This window comes from Micropterus salmoides, unplaced genomic scaffold, assembly GCF_014851395.1.
Source record: "Micropterus salmoides isolate LMB-PRFRI ecotype aquatic unplaced genomic scaffold, ASM1485139v1 Ms_hic_scaffold_4, whole genome shotgun sequence".
In the NCBI taxonomy this organism is placed as follows: Eukaryota; Metazoa; Chordata; class Actinopteri; order Centrarchiformes; family Centrarchidae; genus Micropterus; species Micropterus salmoides.
In genome coordinates this window covers 35102865-35116863 of record NW_024043372.1, presented here as the reverse complement: position 1 = coordinate 35116863, position 13999 = coordinate 35102865, and the positions used below count along the sequence as shown (strand labels likewise).

Sequence of the window (13999 nt, the reverse complement as noted above, 5' to 3'; positions counted from 1 at the left end):
CACCTCAAAACCATGTAATCTATGCTCTAAATCAAACAGCGCTTTCAAATTGTCTTTGTGCTGGGTCCAGACAGAGGACTTTGTCCACATCTCATGCAACCCAAGCAAAGGAGGAAAACCCTCGGGTGTGCTGGATGCAGCTTTATTGTAACAACACTCGACACATCTCTCACCACAGGCCAATTCCACTGGCTGTAAGAGATTTTCCCTAGTACATGAATTTCAGTCATAGACATTCCACCACCAGGCAGAGAAAAACTCCTTTATTGGATTGAGGTAAGGGCTGTATTTGAAGGTAAACATTTATGAATCACTGGTTGCTGGTTGATATTGAACCACTTGCTTAGCAGGACACCACAGTGAAAGCTGACATTGTCCCATAGACAGGATGCACTGCCGGCTGATGACCCTGCTGCTCACGCTCAAACACAAAATCCCAAATCCCACCCATAAAAGTCAGAAGATGTTCAGTGTTATATGGCCCCAAGGATGATGGACAGTAGAGAGACTTCCCCTTACTTATAGCTTAGTCAAGGATAAGATTGCCGCTATGCTGGCCAGAGACTTGACCACATTTTGGTTTGATCACATCATTAGGAAAAAGTGCGCAGAATTCTGAGTTACTGTGTGTAAAAGATGACAGCTGGGTTGTGGCTGTGTTTAACATTTGCCGCATGTATCACAGTGCAAAATGTGTTTTAGTGAGTGATAATGTATTTAGTGTTTTGCAAGAAGAGTGGATGAGATTTGCAAAAAGTGTCTTAACTACCTGAACTTGTTTAAGGTTTTGCCAAAAGAGGGACTGATTTGACAAATGGGTTTAGGCCACAGAGCTTTTGGTTCAGAGAACGGGGTTTAGTGTTTTAGCAATTGTGAAAATCTGTAACACGATTGTGTTTACATACTAGTTGCAACTGAAAACATTTTGAGATAGAACTCTCCCATGGTGAATAAGTGTGGCATTTTCATTGGTTGTGTTTGGAAAAGGAAAGCACGTCACTTCCTGTTAGATTTTTGTGTCTTAGGTAGAGAATCATCATTGGTTGAGAAAAAAAGTAAAACCCTTTGAATCTTCAAATATGTACATAAATTCATTTTTAAAATACTGTGACAAAGAAGGCAAGTCTCACATATATTTTAAACACCGACATGTGCCTCAAAACATGTTAGTACTGAACAAACTATGATTTGGTGTTTCTTTTTGTAAATTTAATCCTCTATTATGGCGACATTTTAATTTTCAGATGTGAAAAAAGACAGACAACACCACTTACTGTCAGGCTAATAAAATGCTCTCCCTCTTCAATAAAATGACTGTGCAACATATCATCAATTTCCATCTTCATACAGCCACTTCAAGGCTGCAGCATAAACGCCTGAGAGCTCTGTGGTGGTGACTGGTGTCGAACGTTAAACATCTCGACAAAGAACGCACAAATTAGGCTCGCCTCTCCCGCCCGGAGACTCATAGGAAGCCTCGACACTGTGCAGGTCAGAAAAAATTAATTTCCAGTCGTCTGTGTGAGTGTGTGTGTTTCAGTGGTATAAGGTGGGGGGGGGGGAGTTGTTTATACCAACACGGTTTATATTACATAAGAAAAGGCTTGGCCAATAAATGTACTATGAGTTTAATTTATTGTAAGCAGTTAAACTTTGAGACTCATAATACCTTCCAGTTAATATAATTAAAATTAACATTATAATTTTGGTCGGCTGGGATTGGCTCCAGCCCCCCGCGACCCTGTACGCAGAATAAGTGGTTGACGATGGATGGATGGATTACGATGCCATTTGACTGCTACATAACTTCAAATCAATAATTAGTGAATTATAGTATAGATAGTGCACCAATAAATCTTCATTAGAAGACAAAAAAGAAAAATCAGTGATGGAAAGCATTTAGGTCATCTGCAGTGCCTTATTGTAATTGCTGCGTATTTAATTTTCATGTAGCATTGTCAGACAATAGACTGTTGTTGACTAATGCAAAGTAGAAAGTACTGCTGGGTATGGAAGTATTTTTCTTCTCAACTGTACAACTACAGTTCAAAAATTTCCTGTAAAGGAATATCTCAGCATTTCAGGAAATACACTTATGTATAGCTAATCACGTCCTGACTCCAGCTCCGATTGATCATCTACTCATCTCACTGTCTGAAAGAAAGCAAATTGGTAATTCCTAAAATGTTCTAAGTTTGAACTATTCCTTTAACACACATGTTCCTTAATTTACTCAACTTAGTCAAGTCAAGAATTTTGTGTGACACCACATGAGCCTCAGCTGCTATTGCTATGGAGAAGGCATCACAGAGAGTTAGAGCAAATTCAGAACGCTTCATTGGTGCAACTGGTAACAAAGCACCATGCCATATTTGACAGGTTTATCCAAAATTGACCCAGAATCACAAAGTAAGTTAATTTAAACTGCTGAATGTTTTATCATTTTTATACTCGTGAAAGTGGTTGGATGTTTCTCCCTGAAATTCTCAGTCATAGTTGACATTGTTTTTGACAAAACAATTGGCCTTTTAAACATGGTCTTTTTTTGCTACAGGCTGTATAAAAATTTTTTTCTTAAACTGTCATATAATAATTTCCTAAAAAAACAAAATACCATCTTGGTACACAACCCTGCGACCCAGCAGTGATAGTGAAACTCAGGCACAGGGTGACTGTAAATTTTTCTGTCTCATTGTCTCTTATTCTGGAGGTATAGGGCCGTCCCAAGATAAGTTTTGATTTGTCAGCGTTGTGCCTTGTTTTAATCTGCCATTCTTATCAGGCAGAGGGCAGAACAGCCGGGGCCCGCTGCAGTCTTGATTGGACAGACCTCTGGAGGACGCGATTAGAACAAGCTAATTAGGACAGATGGAAGTTTAAAAACTCTGGAAAAGTCATGAAACTAGGGGGAGAAAGGATGTGTGTATGTGTGTCAGAGAAGACAATATCACTCAGAATTGTTTTTAATGGAAATGACTGCAGCAATGTAGAACTTTTCATCTATTACAGTAATTTTACATAATCTAGTTTTTAGAAACGACAAAAACACTGAAAAAATTACTTTAGAAACCAAAGCAAATAGCAAAGCATGAGTGACAATGTCAGCAAAACCTTTTGCTCACCTTCGTTCACCTCTTAATAACTGCATTTCATTGTTAAGTTAAGGTTAAGGTGAGGATTCTGTTATAAAACTTTTATAATTATAAAACATGTATGTTTTTTGTCCACTCAAGTACAGTCATGTGCTAATCTTACGCAATACTGGCCAACAAAACCCACGTTGGGGAAAAAACCCTGAATTTTCTGGTAACTTCTGCTCACTGTGGCTCTTACATTGACTCGCAAATAAAATATCCACCAGTATGTCAGCCTGCTGTCTCTCTATTGTTTTCCTCTCTTGCCTGGATCCTGCCCACCATTACATCAGCGTCTTATGTAAGAGCTGCGATCAAACACGTGCAGTGGGACAGCAGGAGAGCATCTGTATATCTTAGTATCAGCAGCAGCAACACTAAGTTTAACTGTCACCAGCTCTGTTTTTACCCACAAACTCCTGCGCTCTCACAGGCACGACGGGAAACCACAGAGGTTAACCAGTAGAAAAATTGAAATAAATAAACGAAAAGATAATTTGTGTCCCGGGGCTTGTGTTGCTTGCATGGTGAACATTACCCTCTGAAAAACTAAAGGCTGTAAAGGGACAGTGGATGTGGCTTTTTTCTCCACTGAAGCACTGGTGAAATTGACAAAATGGCCTGGAGGCATCTCCAGGCCGTAGGAGCACCAGGGAGAGATAAGAAGAAGAGTTGCTGAGAGAGAGTGAGAGAAAGAAGAGTGCTAACATTAACCACGACATAGTAGCCAGGAATTTTCTAAAGGCCAGTCACCCCATTGCTACTATGTCTTGTGTTGCTACAAAACTGATTGATCAATCAGTGGAAGACATATATATTACATATTATGACATATTATGTTCTATAATCCAAGTTCTAGTCCCTGTGCTCCCATTGGATGATGATTTGTGGGCCAGTGGTGACTCCATTCTTTTCATTGTCATAGGCTATACAATTACTGACATTGCTTTTGTGTTAACTGATGAGTCTTGACTAAAATGTATTCAGCGTTTCAATTTTTGCACATTTTTGGAGTTTTCCTCCTTGGAATGTGGATTGTTGATTCTTTTCCTGCTCTGAGGTTTTGAACCTACACACTTTTGACATAAGATGAATGGCCCTGAAATACACAACTACCTTGAGACATTTCTAAGATAGGAATTGCACTGCTGCATGCACCAGCTACCTAACCCAATGTGTATGTGACATGGGATGTGTTAGTAGCTTACAGCACTCTGGAGAGTTCTGAGCCTCCCTACAGCTTTCCATTTGAAGCACTTAACCCATTATTCATCTAATCTGTCCCTGAACACAGCCCTTTAAGCTGCTAGCTGGTATTTCTGATCTGAGTTTAAATAATTTGTCCAGATAATATGTAACTTTTCAAAAAAGTTTCAGGCTTATGAAATCGTCTGTTGCGTGTAGACACCTTCCTTGAACAAGTGAAGGCTGACCAGTCCCGTAGCCAGGATTTTAGCAATACTGGTGTTGGGTAGCAAGGCAGGGGCGTAAATAATTTATTGAAAATTTGGTAGTTGCTACACCAACCAAAAATGTCAGGTTCAATACAAGGGAAGAAAGAGGTGCTTGAAAACTTTCTTTCCAAAAAAGAAAATTACTAGATTTTCGAAAGATTCAAGGAAGTCATATTAAATTATTGAAAAGTTACATAAGCCTAATGTCTTTAAATTAAATATAAACCAATACATAATATGCCATTTAAAATAAGAAATAAAATACTGTAAATCTTATTCTTATTTGCAATAAAATAAAAAGAAGTATTTCTCTTGGACACACAACTGTCCATCTGTGCCTCATTTCCTGCACATTTCCTGTCCGCAAAGGTTCTGGTACATGAAGGCACAGCATTAGAGAGCAAAAGTAATTAGGAAATCATTTCACTCTAAAACCTGTAGCAGAACAATGACCCAGAGGGGAATTACTTCTCTCTCATACATGTAAACATATTTAGTTTGACATCGGCAATGTGCCCTGACGCAGCCCTCTTGTCCACGGAGTGACCACGACAGGACTGTCCTGTACATGTGTAACTTATTACATGTCTGTCAATTAATATCATGAGGTGCGTATGCAGATAACGCATGTTGAGCTCTGCTGGCTAAATGATGCCAACCTTTGTTCACAACACACCATACAAGTAAGTAGTTTTAACAATTTGTTACTTTAATTTAAGATTTTGAGAAATATATATAACATTTTGTTTAAAAAGAGCCAGAAAAAATACAAGGGCATGACCTCAATGTTCTCAGTGTTAGCTTCGGGGCCTGGGGCTAACCACAATTTCTCAATGAAAAGTCGGTTTCTCATAGAGAGGGAAGTAGACTGACACACACCTGAGTAGGCCCAGTAGGTCTCCTCGGTGGCAGCTCTCCGGTGTCGTGTCCCGACGGCTGTGGTCCTGCGCAGGCCTTGGATAGGGGCTTGGGACTCGGCTTGGCTTCCTGTCAGCGCTGCAGGGGAGGAGAACATGTGGACAGGCGGGTTAGCATAAACAGCAGCAGAGCTTCAGCAGCATTCTTGCTGCCCTGCCCGGATACCTGCTGGGCAGGATGACAGCCAACTGTGTCCTTAGCTGCCTTACCACGCAAGCTGCCTCATAATAACATTCACAGTAGGAACAAAGGTCAACAGCAAAGAATATCTACACTGTGGAACAGACTGTGCACAGACCCCGCCCTAACCCCCTTCATCCTTGCCAAACAAATCTTCCTCTTTGCATTCTCTCTTTCTCTTTCTTGCCTTTCACTTGGTAGCTTTACATCATTCTGTCTTTCATTCCTGCCTTCAGTAAGCTGCCTCCCCCCACCATAACCTGACCTCTCTAAAGCCTCTGAGTGTGTTGTCCTTCGATCATGTTATGACGGCCACAGCTTTCCTAAATTGCTCTGCAGCAGCATCAGCACACTGTAAAAACTCTTCATCTTAGCAAGTCCTTTAGCATGTTACAAAGTTGACTCAAGTTTATCCAACTTTAGCGATGCAAATGAAAACTGTTTGATAGCTTCAGCTAGAAGATGGGCATAATCACTGAGAGAAGTAACAATTTTCCCTTGTCAGTGTTGTAAAATATGTAACTGGATTGTAATTTCATGTACCGTTATTGTCCAACACTGTATTGTGGCGTTGCTAAGTGGACAGAAATGTGCCAGTTACATTTTATTTTTATTGTTTTTCATTTTTGGCAATAAAACTGTACAGCATGGGAAGCTCAGATCAGCCAGCTGCCCTGGTGGGTAACACTTGTTTATTTTTACTGCTAAAAGCATCATGCTAACAACATGTGGCTCTAAAGTGACCAATAATGCTTACTTTCAGAATTTGCATAAATAAAGTGTAACTTATTTGGTTGTATTGCTTCACAACTGTTCACACAAAGGTATAATTTGATAATTCACAGGGTAAAGGCCCTTTGCAAACAAGCTCAAATTATGGTTATCAGGACTACTTGTGTTTCTATTGTATTTCAAAAAATTAAAAAGCCATTTGAGCTAATTACCTATCTAATTGAACAAAGTGGAGAGGAGCCTTGATCCTCACCTGACTACACCTTTGTAAACTTCATCTATTCTGTGGTTTATAATGAATGAGGTGCAGAAATAGTGATGCAGCAATGTTCCACACTCTTACATTTATTGTTATCTGTCAGTGGCCAATTAGCACCAAATGTAATAGTTTTTAAGATGTTCTTCATTTACTTTGGTGTGTTAGTCCAAACGAGTCAACCCTTCAAAATTGTAACAAAATGTATGTACATTGGTGCCCTGGCACTTTTGTGATCAGGCCCTTTTGTTTTTGTTTTTTTTGCGGAGGGGGGGGGTTACAATCAAGATGGCATCATCTATCAGCCCAACCCTAATTTTCCCAAGATTCTCATAACATTTAAATTCTAAATTGAATGTGCCCTTTTAAGTGTGGGTAGTTTAGTTCAACAGAACCAAGTCATACAAAAAAAATATATATATGGTTAGGCTACACCTGAAAAAACTGGTGTAAATATAAGTGTAATAAATACAGACATTACATTTCTCAAAGTCTAGTTTCACTTACACATTGTAACTTGTTTGTAGCAAAACATCCAAAATATGGCCCAGCGGCAAACAAGAAAGCAGTTCATTCATGTGTTTGCAGAGTAATAAAATCATCTGGCACCTAGATGGATGTTGTCCTCATTCAGTGAGTGTTTAACACAGTGAGTGTGAATAATTTTGACATGGAGCTTTTTACTGTAAAATGTATTTGTGTTGTAAGCCTACCTCAAGGAAAATTAATCCAAAAATCATCATCCAAGTATTGGCTGTATGCTTACCAATTCCTTATGGTAAACAAAACACATTTGGGCATAGTTTCTGTGCAGTACAAACACACAAATGTAAAAAGGGCTTTCACTAAGGATCAGCAGAAATATTTATTAAAACAATCAACTATAACTTGTATTTATTGTAGTCACACCAAACAACAATACCAACAATTAAGCCATGTGCAAAAGAGGAAGTGGCCAAGGGTGAAGATTTCTGAACAGATTGATGTATTTCCTATCACCAAAAGTGGTTTTGAAGGTGGGAGGAGGCTTCTGTTGACTTGCTGCTGAATGACCTGTCTGGAAGCATGAGGCTGATGTGAGGTCCCACACCCAGAGGAGCCCATCTATAGGTGTTTGGAGAGACAAACGAATCAATTAAGGTTGAGCCAAATGCACCTATCATAAGGAACAATCCCCTTTTGGAGAATAAAATGCCCATTGACTTATAATGTGACATGCATTGTAAAACATTTGGCAATAAAACACATTTACATTCTTATTTCAGTATATTACCAGTGTTTCCCCTAGGGATTTTTTTGTCGAGGGGGCGGTGGACCCACCAAAACTACTAGTGTCGCAGAGCGGGCGTCATAAACCAGTGCACAATTTTTTGTCTGTTTAGGCTCGTCACCTTCTCCGTTCCTCTAAGACATTTTTATCGCTAAAGTTACTGCGTCCTGATAGTGCTTGCTACAGTTATGCTACATTCAAATATTGGGCAACGAGACCATCTTGGTTTTTATAAATCCCAATTTTTATAAATTGCATCAACACTTTGGGAGATTCCATGATATTCTGAGTTGTAAACTACAGTTAAATCCTCCATCCACCCCTAAAACAATGGTAGGTGAGAAGGTATGAGGTTAGTCTATCTTTATGACACTTACAGTAGCCACAGAAATATAACTGTTTTTATGTTTCCAAAAGCATGATATTAGCAATGACAACACGGTAGCCTACTGTAACTCAACCCCCAAACAAATGCCTGTTCGCTAATTTGTACTATGCAACGTCATGTTTCCAAAGTACTACAGCAGCCTACTTAAAGAAAGTTTTTTTTGTGTCGGCAAGCACATTATGATGTCAGGTCACTAGCTACTTAACAAAGAACTCAATGAAGCTAGCTCCTGTTAGCATGAACTAAGCATGCCCTCGTTTTTAGTAGGTGACATTTGATGTAGCTGGCTCGTCTGATATGTTGGTTGCCATTCCTATATAGTGTTACAAATGCTACATGTTAGACAAACGTATACTTACATCTGGACGTGAAAGCTGCGCTACCACTTGCTCCTTTCGTGAAATAGTCCACCATGGGTTTTTTTCTGTTCAGTTCAGGCTGGGACTCAAGGTTTGGAAATCCAAATCTGGTCATACACGGATCACAATGTGTTTTGCCTTGTTTGTGTTTGTATAGTCTGCACTCTTCAGGTCATGTGGCTCAGGCCCTATTTGTTTGAAAACAGTGAAATTATGTCCTGCCAGAGCCATATTTTTCATACAAGTTAATAATTTATCTATACATTTTTCATCCTGACTGCCTACACAGTAACTATTTTCTATTCTGCACCCATGACTTGCTTTTCAGAGCTTTTCTTTCGCATTCAAATTTAGGTCCAAGTGTAACATGGTTAATAATGCTTCCTCTTGCCAATTACCAGAAGTGTGTATTTGAAGTGCATATTTGTGTACTTTGGTTCAGTGTTCTACCACTTTAAATTAGGCGTGCGGCCGTTCTTAAGGGAATGAAGCACATCACGTTCTTCCCAGTTTAACTTACCCATGTAAGCCGGAGTCAGGTTCATCATACTGCACATTATTTTTTTAGAGATTGTTCATTTTTGTTCTTTATATTGATGTTCATTGTATGTGAAGGAGGAGGCTAAATATGGACGAAGAAAAAGTGCGATTGTCAATTTACATAAATATCCATCATGAGTGTCATTTAGGCAATGATGCTAGCTAAATAAGCCAACTGCTAAGCTCTGTGTGTGGTAACAAGTGTTTTTATATATCTTGTGTCATGTTCAAGTAGCCACAGTAACCACACTGTTTGTCTATTATCAGGCACACATTTATGCTGCAATAAATATTGTTAGTTACATACTTCTTCAAGTTTAACTTGCGCGTGTAAGTGTGTCATCATTGCTGAGTCCAGTAACCGCACTCTTTGTCTATTGTCTATCAAACAGAATAAAACAACTCAACTGGGAATACTAGCCTGTGGTGCTTGTTCATAACCCAACACAAAGGAGTTCTTGTTACATAAGCAAGCCCCGTGAAGACATTTTGTGATTCGTGATATTGGGCGATATAAATACAATTGACTTGACTTGACAGGCCGAGATGTCTCCACATGGACGCCAAGCAAACCTGAAAACGTCAATCATGTCGTAATGGAAACTCAAAGTCTCCAGCTTTTTGCAAGGCATTGTGGAGGAGATTTAAATGCTCGGGAGGAACAAAAGGTGAGTCTTTGTTTCAATGACAGACACCGCTACTCCCCTCCCCGTTTTAATTCTTTGATGTAAGTGTGGCTCATGTCTATGAATGCCAATGGGAGGCAGCTCTATGGCTTTTCTATGAATTACATTATTGATTTCCAATACTGCTCAGAACAGAAAATGTAATTATGCACAGACCCCGCCCTAACCCCCTTCATCCTCGCCAAATACTTCTTTCCCTTCCCTCTTTCTTGTCTTTCTCTTGGTAGCTTTACATCATTTTGTCTTTCCTTCCTGCCTCCAATAACCTGCCCCCTCCCCACCATCACCTGACCTCTCTAAAGCCTCTGAGTGTGTTGTCCTTGGATCATGTCATGTTGGCCACATCTTTCCTGAATTGCTCTGCAGCAGCATCAACAGCCTCACATTGTAAAAATTCTCCATCTTAGCAAGTTCTTTAGTGTGTTACAAAGTCCTAAATATTAATAGATAAATAGAAAATGAAAACATTGTTAAAGGGGCTATATGTAGTTTTCAGCGGCCACTAGTGGTGCGCATTTTAGAATGCAACCTGGTGTGTGCTCATACACATGCTTGAACTCATGAGTGAGCATAATCGGACACGCAGACATAGAAGCACCGGGAGACAGCTTCACACAACATGTTGGAAACTCGTGTAAACTCCCACTGTAACATTACAGTGGTATTTTTATCAGCTTGAAAATAATAAATCTAAACTCAACGTTAAGAAGCAAACAGCGGTGGAACCATGCTAACGTTGCTGCCTGCCCCTGGCCTTGCATCACTATAGGCTAGTATAAACGAATCGCTCCACATCTACTTTGTACATAATTTCTTGCAGGCTAAAATAAATACTTTGACATAATAGAGGTGGTACACAGGATAGTAATGTGGAAAGCCATACAACTGTAGTATTTTGCACCATAAAACTTTAGCAACTGCTAGGCATAAGCTGGGGAGCTAACATTATCTAACTAAAGCACAAAATCACAATATATTTCACATGCTTTGCAGTAAGTTACATGTCCATTATAATAAAAGCCAACTCTGTATCAGTTTTTTCAAAAGCCTTTCCAATGTTCACTGTGTTTTCACCATACCTCGATTTGATTCTTGTTTGCTTTTGTTTTTTATCCTCACTTGGAGTTTGTGTTAAAGTCTGTGTTGCTCTGGAAACAGGTTGTTTTTCGGTTTTAGCGGACTCCATCTTGTTAGCTGCGGTGTTGCTGCTGTGAGTAAGGTACAGAATCAGAGGGCAATGAGTCTTCACCTAGGATTAGGCATAATGGCAGTCAGAGATGACAGAAAAACTCTGCGGGTGGATCGTTTTTATGTGAGGTAATAAACCCTTTACACACAGGCAATAAAAAAGTGATTCATTTCATTTAAAAAACCTGGAAATCAGCTCCCATTTTGCAAGGTGAATCTAACATTGAGTTAACATGAATCTAACATAAGCTGGCATGAAGCTACCATGAGCCCATCATGAAGCTAACATGCGATCTGCCCCAGGATCATCCGATCCAGGGTGACCCTGTGTGACCACGTTTCCATGCCATTAGCTGCGGCTAACAACATCTAGCAACCGGATTGCTTGTTGCTAGTCCGACCCTCGTCGCTCAGGGTGCAACAACAGGTATGTTATGGATCGGGTCTGTAATAACCTTGTTGCTCTTTGTGTGCAAACTGTTTCTGAATAAACGCAGTCTATGCCTGCCTCAGTGAACAGCCACACCTGTCAAGCACACATTCCCTAGACTGTGTGTGTCGTTAGCCTGTCAGCTAACTTGCACCTCAAGCTCCCAGCAACAAGCAGTGCAATCTCTCTGTTCACAGTTAGAGGTCCCTTTTCACACACAACTCTTCGCACGGGGAAGCTGTCAGTGTCATGATAAGTCCACAAATGCGGTCATTATGCTTCGTGTGGACATAACACATGCACACATATCCCATGCCAGTTGTTCAGTTGTTCATTAAGAAAATCTGCCGGGAGATGTGTGATAGTGTTATCAGGTGTGCCGCTCTACACATTACGCACGTTCCCCCCAGGGAGTGCCCTGCTGTGGGTTCATGCGTAATCATGGCATAAGCAGCACATTCTCTCTGTCTGCACCCAGAGGTGTCCTTAACTAAAAAGGCTGTCATTACAGGACAGAGTGAAAGCTCTAACAGCCCTGCTCCGCCGCGTCAAACCACACACATTTGTAACAGCCCTGTTGGTCATGCAGCTATTCAGGATGATGTCAGTGGATCACATGGTCTTCCCGCCGGGTCACCTCAATACTTGTCGTTGTCATTCACCTGCCGTCAACCTTGTGTGTCAGGGGAGGTACACAATCTCCATTTCCCACTCTGTAAGTGTACATCTGGCTTAATGGAGGAATCCTCACACTCAAAAGTGTTCAAAAACACACCTCTGTCACGATGGGAGGATGTGTCTGTCACGGGTGGTGGGAAGTCTGTGGCCAGCCCACATGTTTCTCCACATAAACGAACTGGAACTGCTCACGCTGAGAGGCAGCGCTTAGAGGGCTAGGGTCTCTCGCAGAATGTGGTATGCACCATCCAGGTGGTTAGAGCTGCACCCACTCGGTCCTCATTGGGCTGCTTTCTAGCACTGGTGCATGGAACAGAGCCTGGACCCTGAACGTGCCCCCTCCCCTGTGGGCCCTTGTTCCTCCAGCTACTAGTGGACAAGGGTTTGGCTTTCAGCCCGGTGAAATCCTAGTCTGCCATTGTTTCATCCTGCCACAAAGGTTTGGTGACAGGACGATGTTCCCTCACCCGCTGCTGAAGTGCTTCCTTAGGAGTGTGCGCAGACACAAACCTGTGTCGCGCCCTGCTGCTCCTCAGTAGGACTTAGCCCTGGTTTTATGCGCTCTGTCTAAAGCCCCCTTCGAGTCCCTGGTAGCAATGGAGCTGAAATTTCTCTCTGCCAAAACCATCCTGTTTTTGGCATTGACATCTGCCAAGAGAGTCAGCGATCTGGCTGTCCTCTCTGTGGCTCCATCATGTCTTAGGCTACAGTCAGACTGCAGGCCTTAATGCTTAATTTCGATTTTTTTCCCCCCAGATCTGATTTTTTTGTTTGACAGTTCACATTATTGCTTAAATGTGGCCTATATCAGACTTTATTATGAACTGTCCGCAGCCTGAAAGTGTCCCGCAAGCGCAGAACAATAACACGACATCACACGCAGCTGTACGCTGTTGTACAGAAGTAAACAAGAAGCCACAGATGTTAGCTCCAGTTAGCTCCTACTTGCTAACCCTCCCAATTTTCATGGGAGGCTCCCGTATTTCATTGTCCTCTCAAGGGGTCACATTTCTCCCGAATTATGACAAGTGTTCACGACTTTCTGTACTTTTCATTACGATTTCTTGCATTGTACAACGCATCGCTCTCTCTTGTTCTACTGTGTCCACTTGGACAAGTAGCATGTATGTAACTCAGAAGAGAGCTCGTGGTCCGGTGGATTTCAGGTGGAAGAAAGGGAATTTGTTAGCAGAATCGGTGGCCGAGTCCCACCTCCTCTGCCATGTGCCTGCCCTATCCTGTTATGTTGCCTGCCTGGCACCATTCCCAGCGCCTGTTTGTGCAGTACAGAGATACGTCTCTGGCCTTACCCTGTCAGCACAGCGCCTGTCTCATTGGCTGTGTTAAGGCTTATCTGTCATCCAGTAGGGATACCCCAGCGGCCATTAGAGCGCACTCTATGAGAGGCATCTCCTCCTCTGTGGCACTGCCCTGAGGGGTGGATTATATCCAACGTGGCCTCTTGGTCCTCCCCCTCCTTTATCCATTTTTACCTGCGGGATGTGTCCCTCTTCTCCATGACTCACTCTGTACTGAGTGTTCTTTTAGAGTGACTATCTTCTGTGTACTTGTGGTATGCTCCCCCCTGTTGGATGGCGCAGGGAGAGTTACGGTTCATGTTAGCTCTGCTCTGTCTGCATTTGGTACTGTTACAATGAGTACTTCGTATGCGCTTCCACAGTGGCAGGGCCCTCCTCCTCTCTGTCCCCAACCTTCCTAAGTCATGGAGAATGTGTCATTTTATTATGCTGTGACATTGGGCATATGTGGAGTTCCATTGCGCATT

General features: G+C 41.5%; 1 protein-coding gene and 1 long non-coding RNA gene across 3 annotated transcripts in view; both read right to left on the bottom strand.

The window, feature by feature from the left end:
- ptprga (protein tyrosine phosphatase receptor type Ga) overlaps positions 1-13999 on the bottom strand; it is a 466997-nt gene that overhangs the window by 347553 nt on the left and 105445 nt on the right. For both annotated transcript variants that reach the window (XM_038695933.1, XM_038695935.1), the window contains exon 3: positions 5468-5584. In XM_038695933.1, the coding sequence (XP_038551861.1) occupies positions 5468-5584 (117 nt within the window). The remainder of the gene's footprint in view (positions 1-5467; positions 5585-13999) is intronic.
- Positions 7521-8939, bottom strand: LOC119885731. The gene is made up of 2 exons (XR_005441382.1): positions 8692-8939; positions 7521-7778 (listed from the first exon to the last, which is right to left on the bottom strand). It is a non-coding gene; the product is annotated as an uncharacterized LOC119885731 (long non-coding RNA).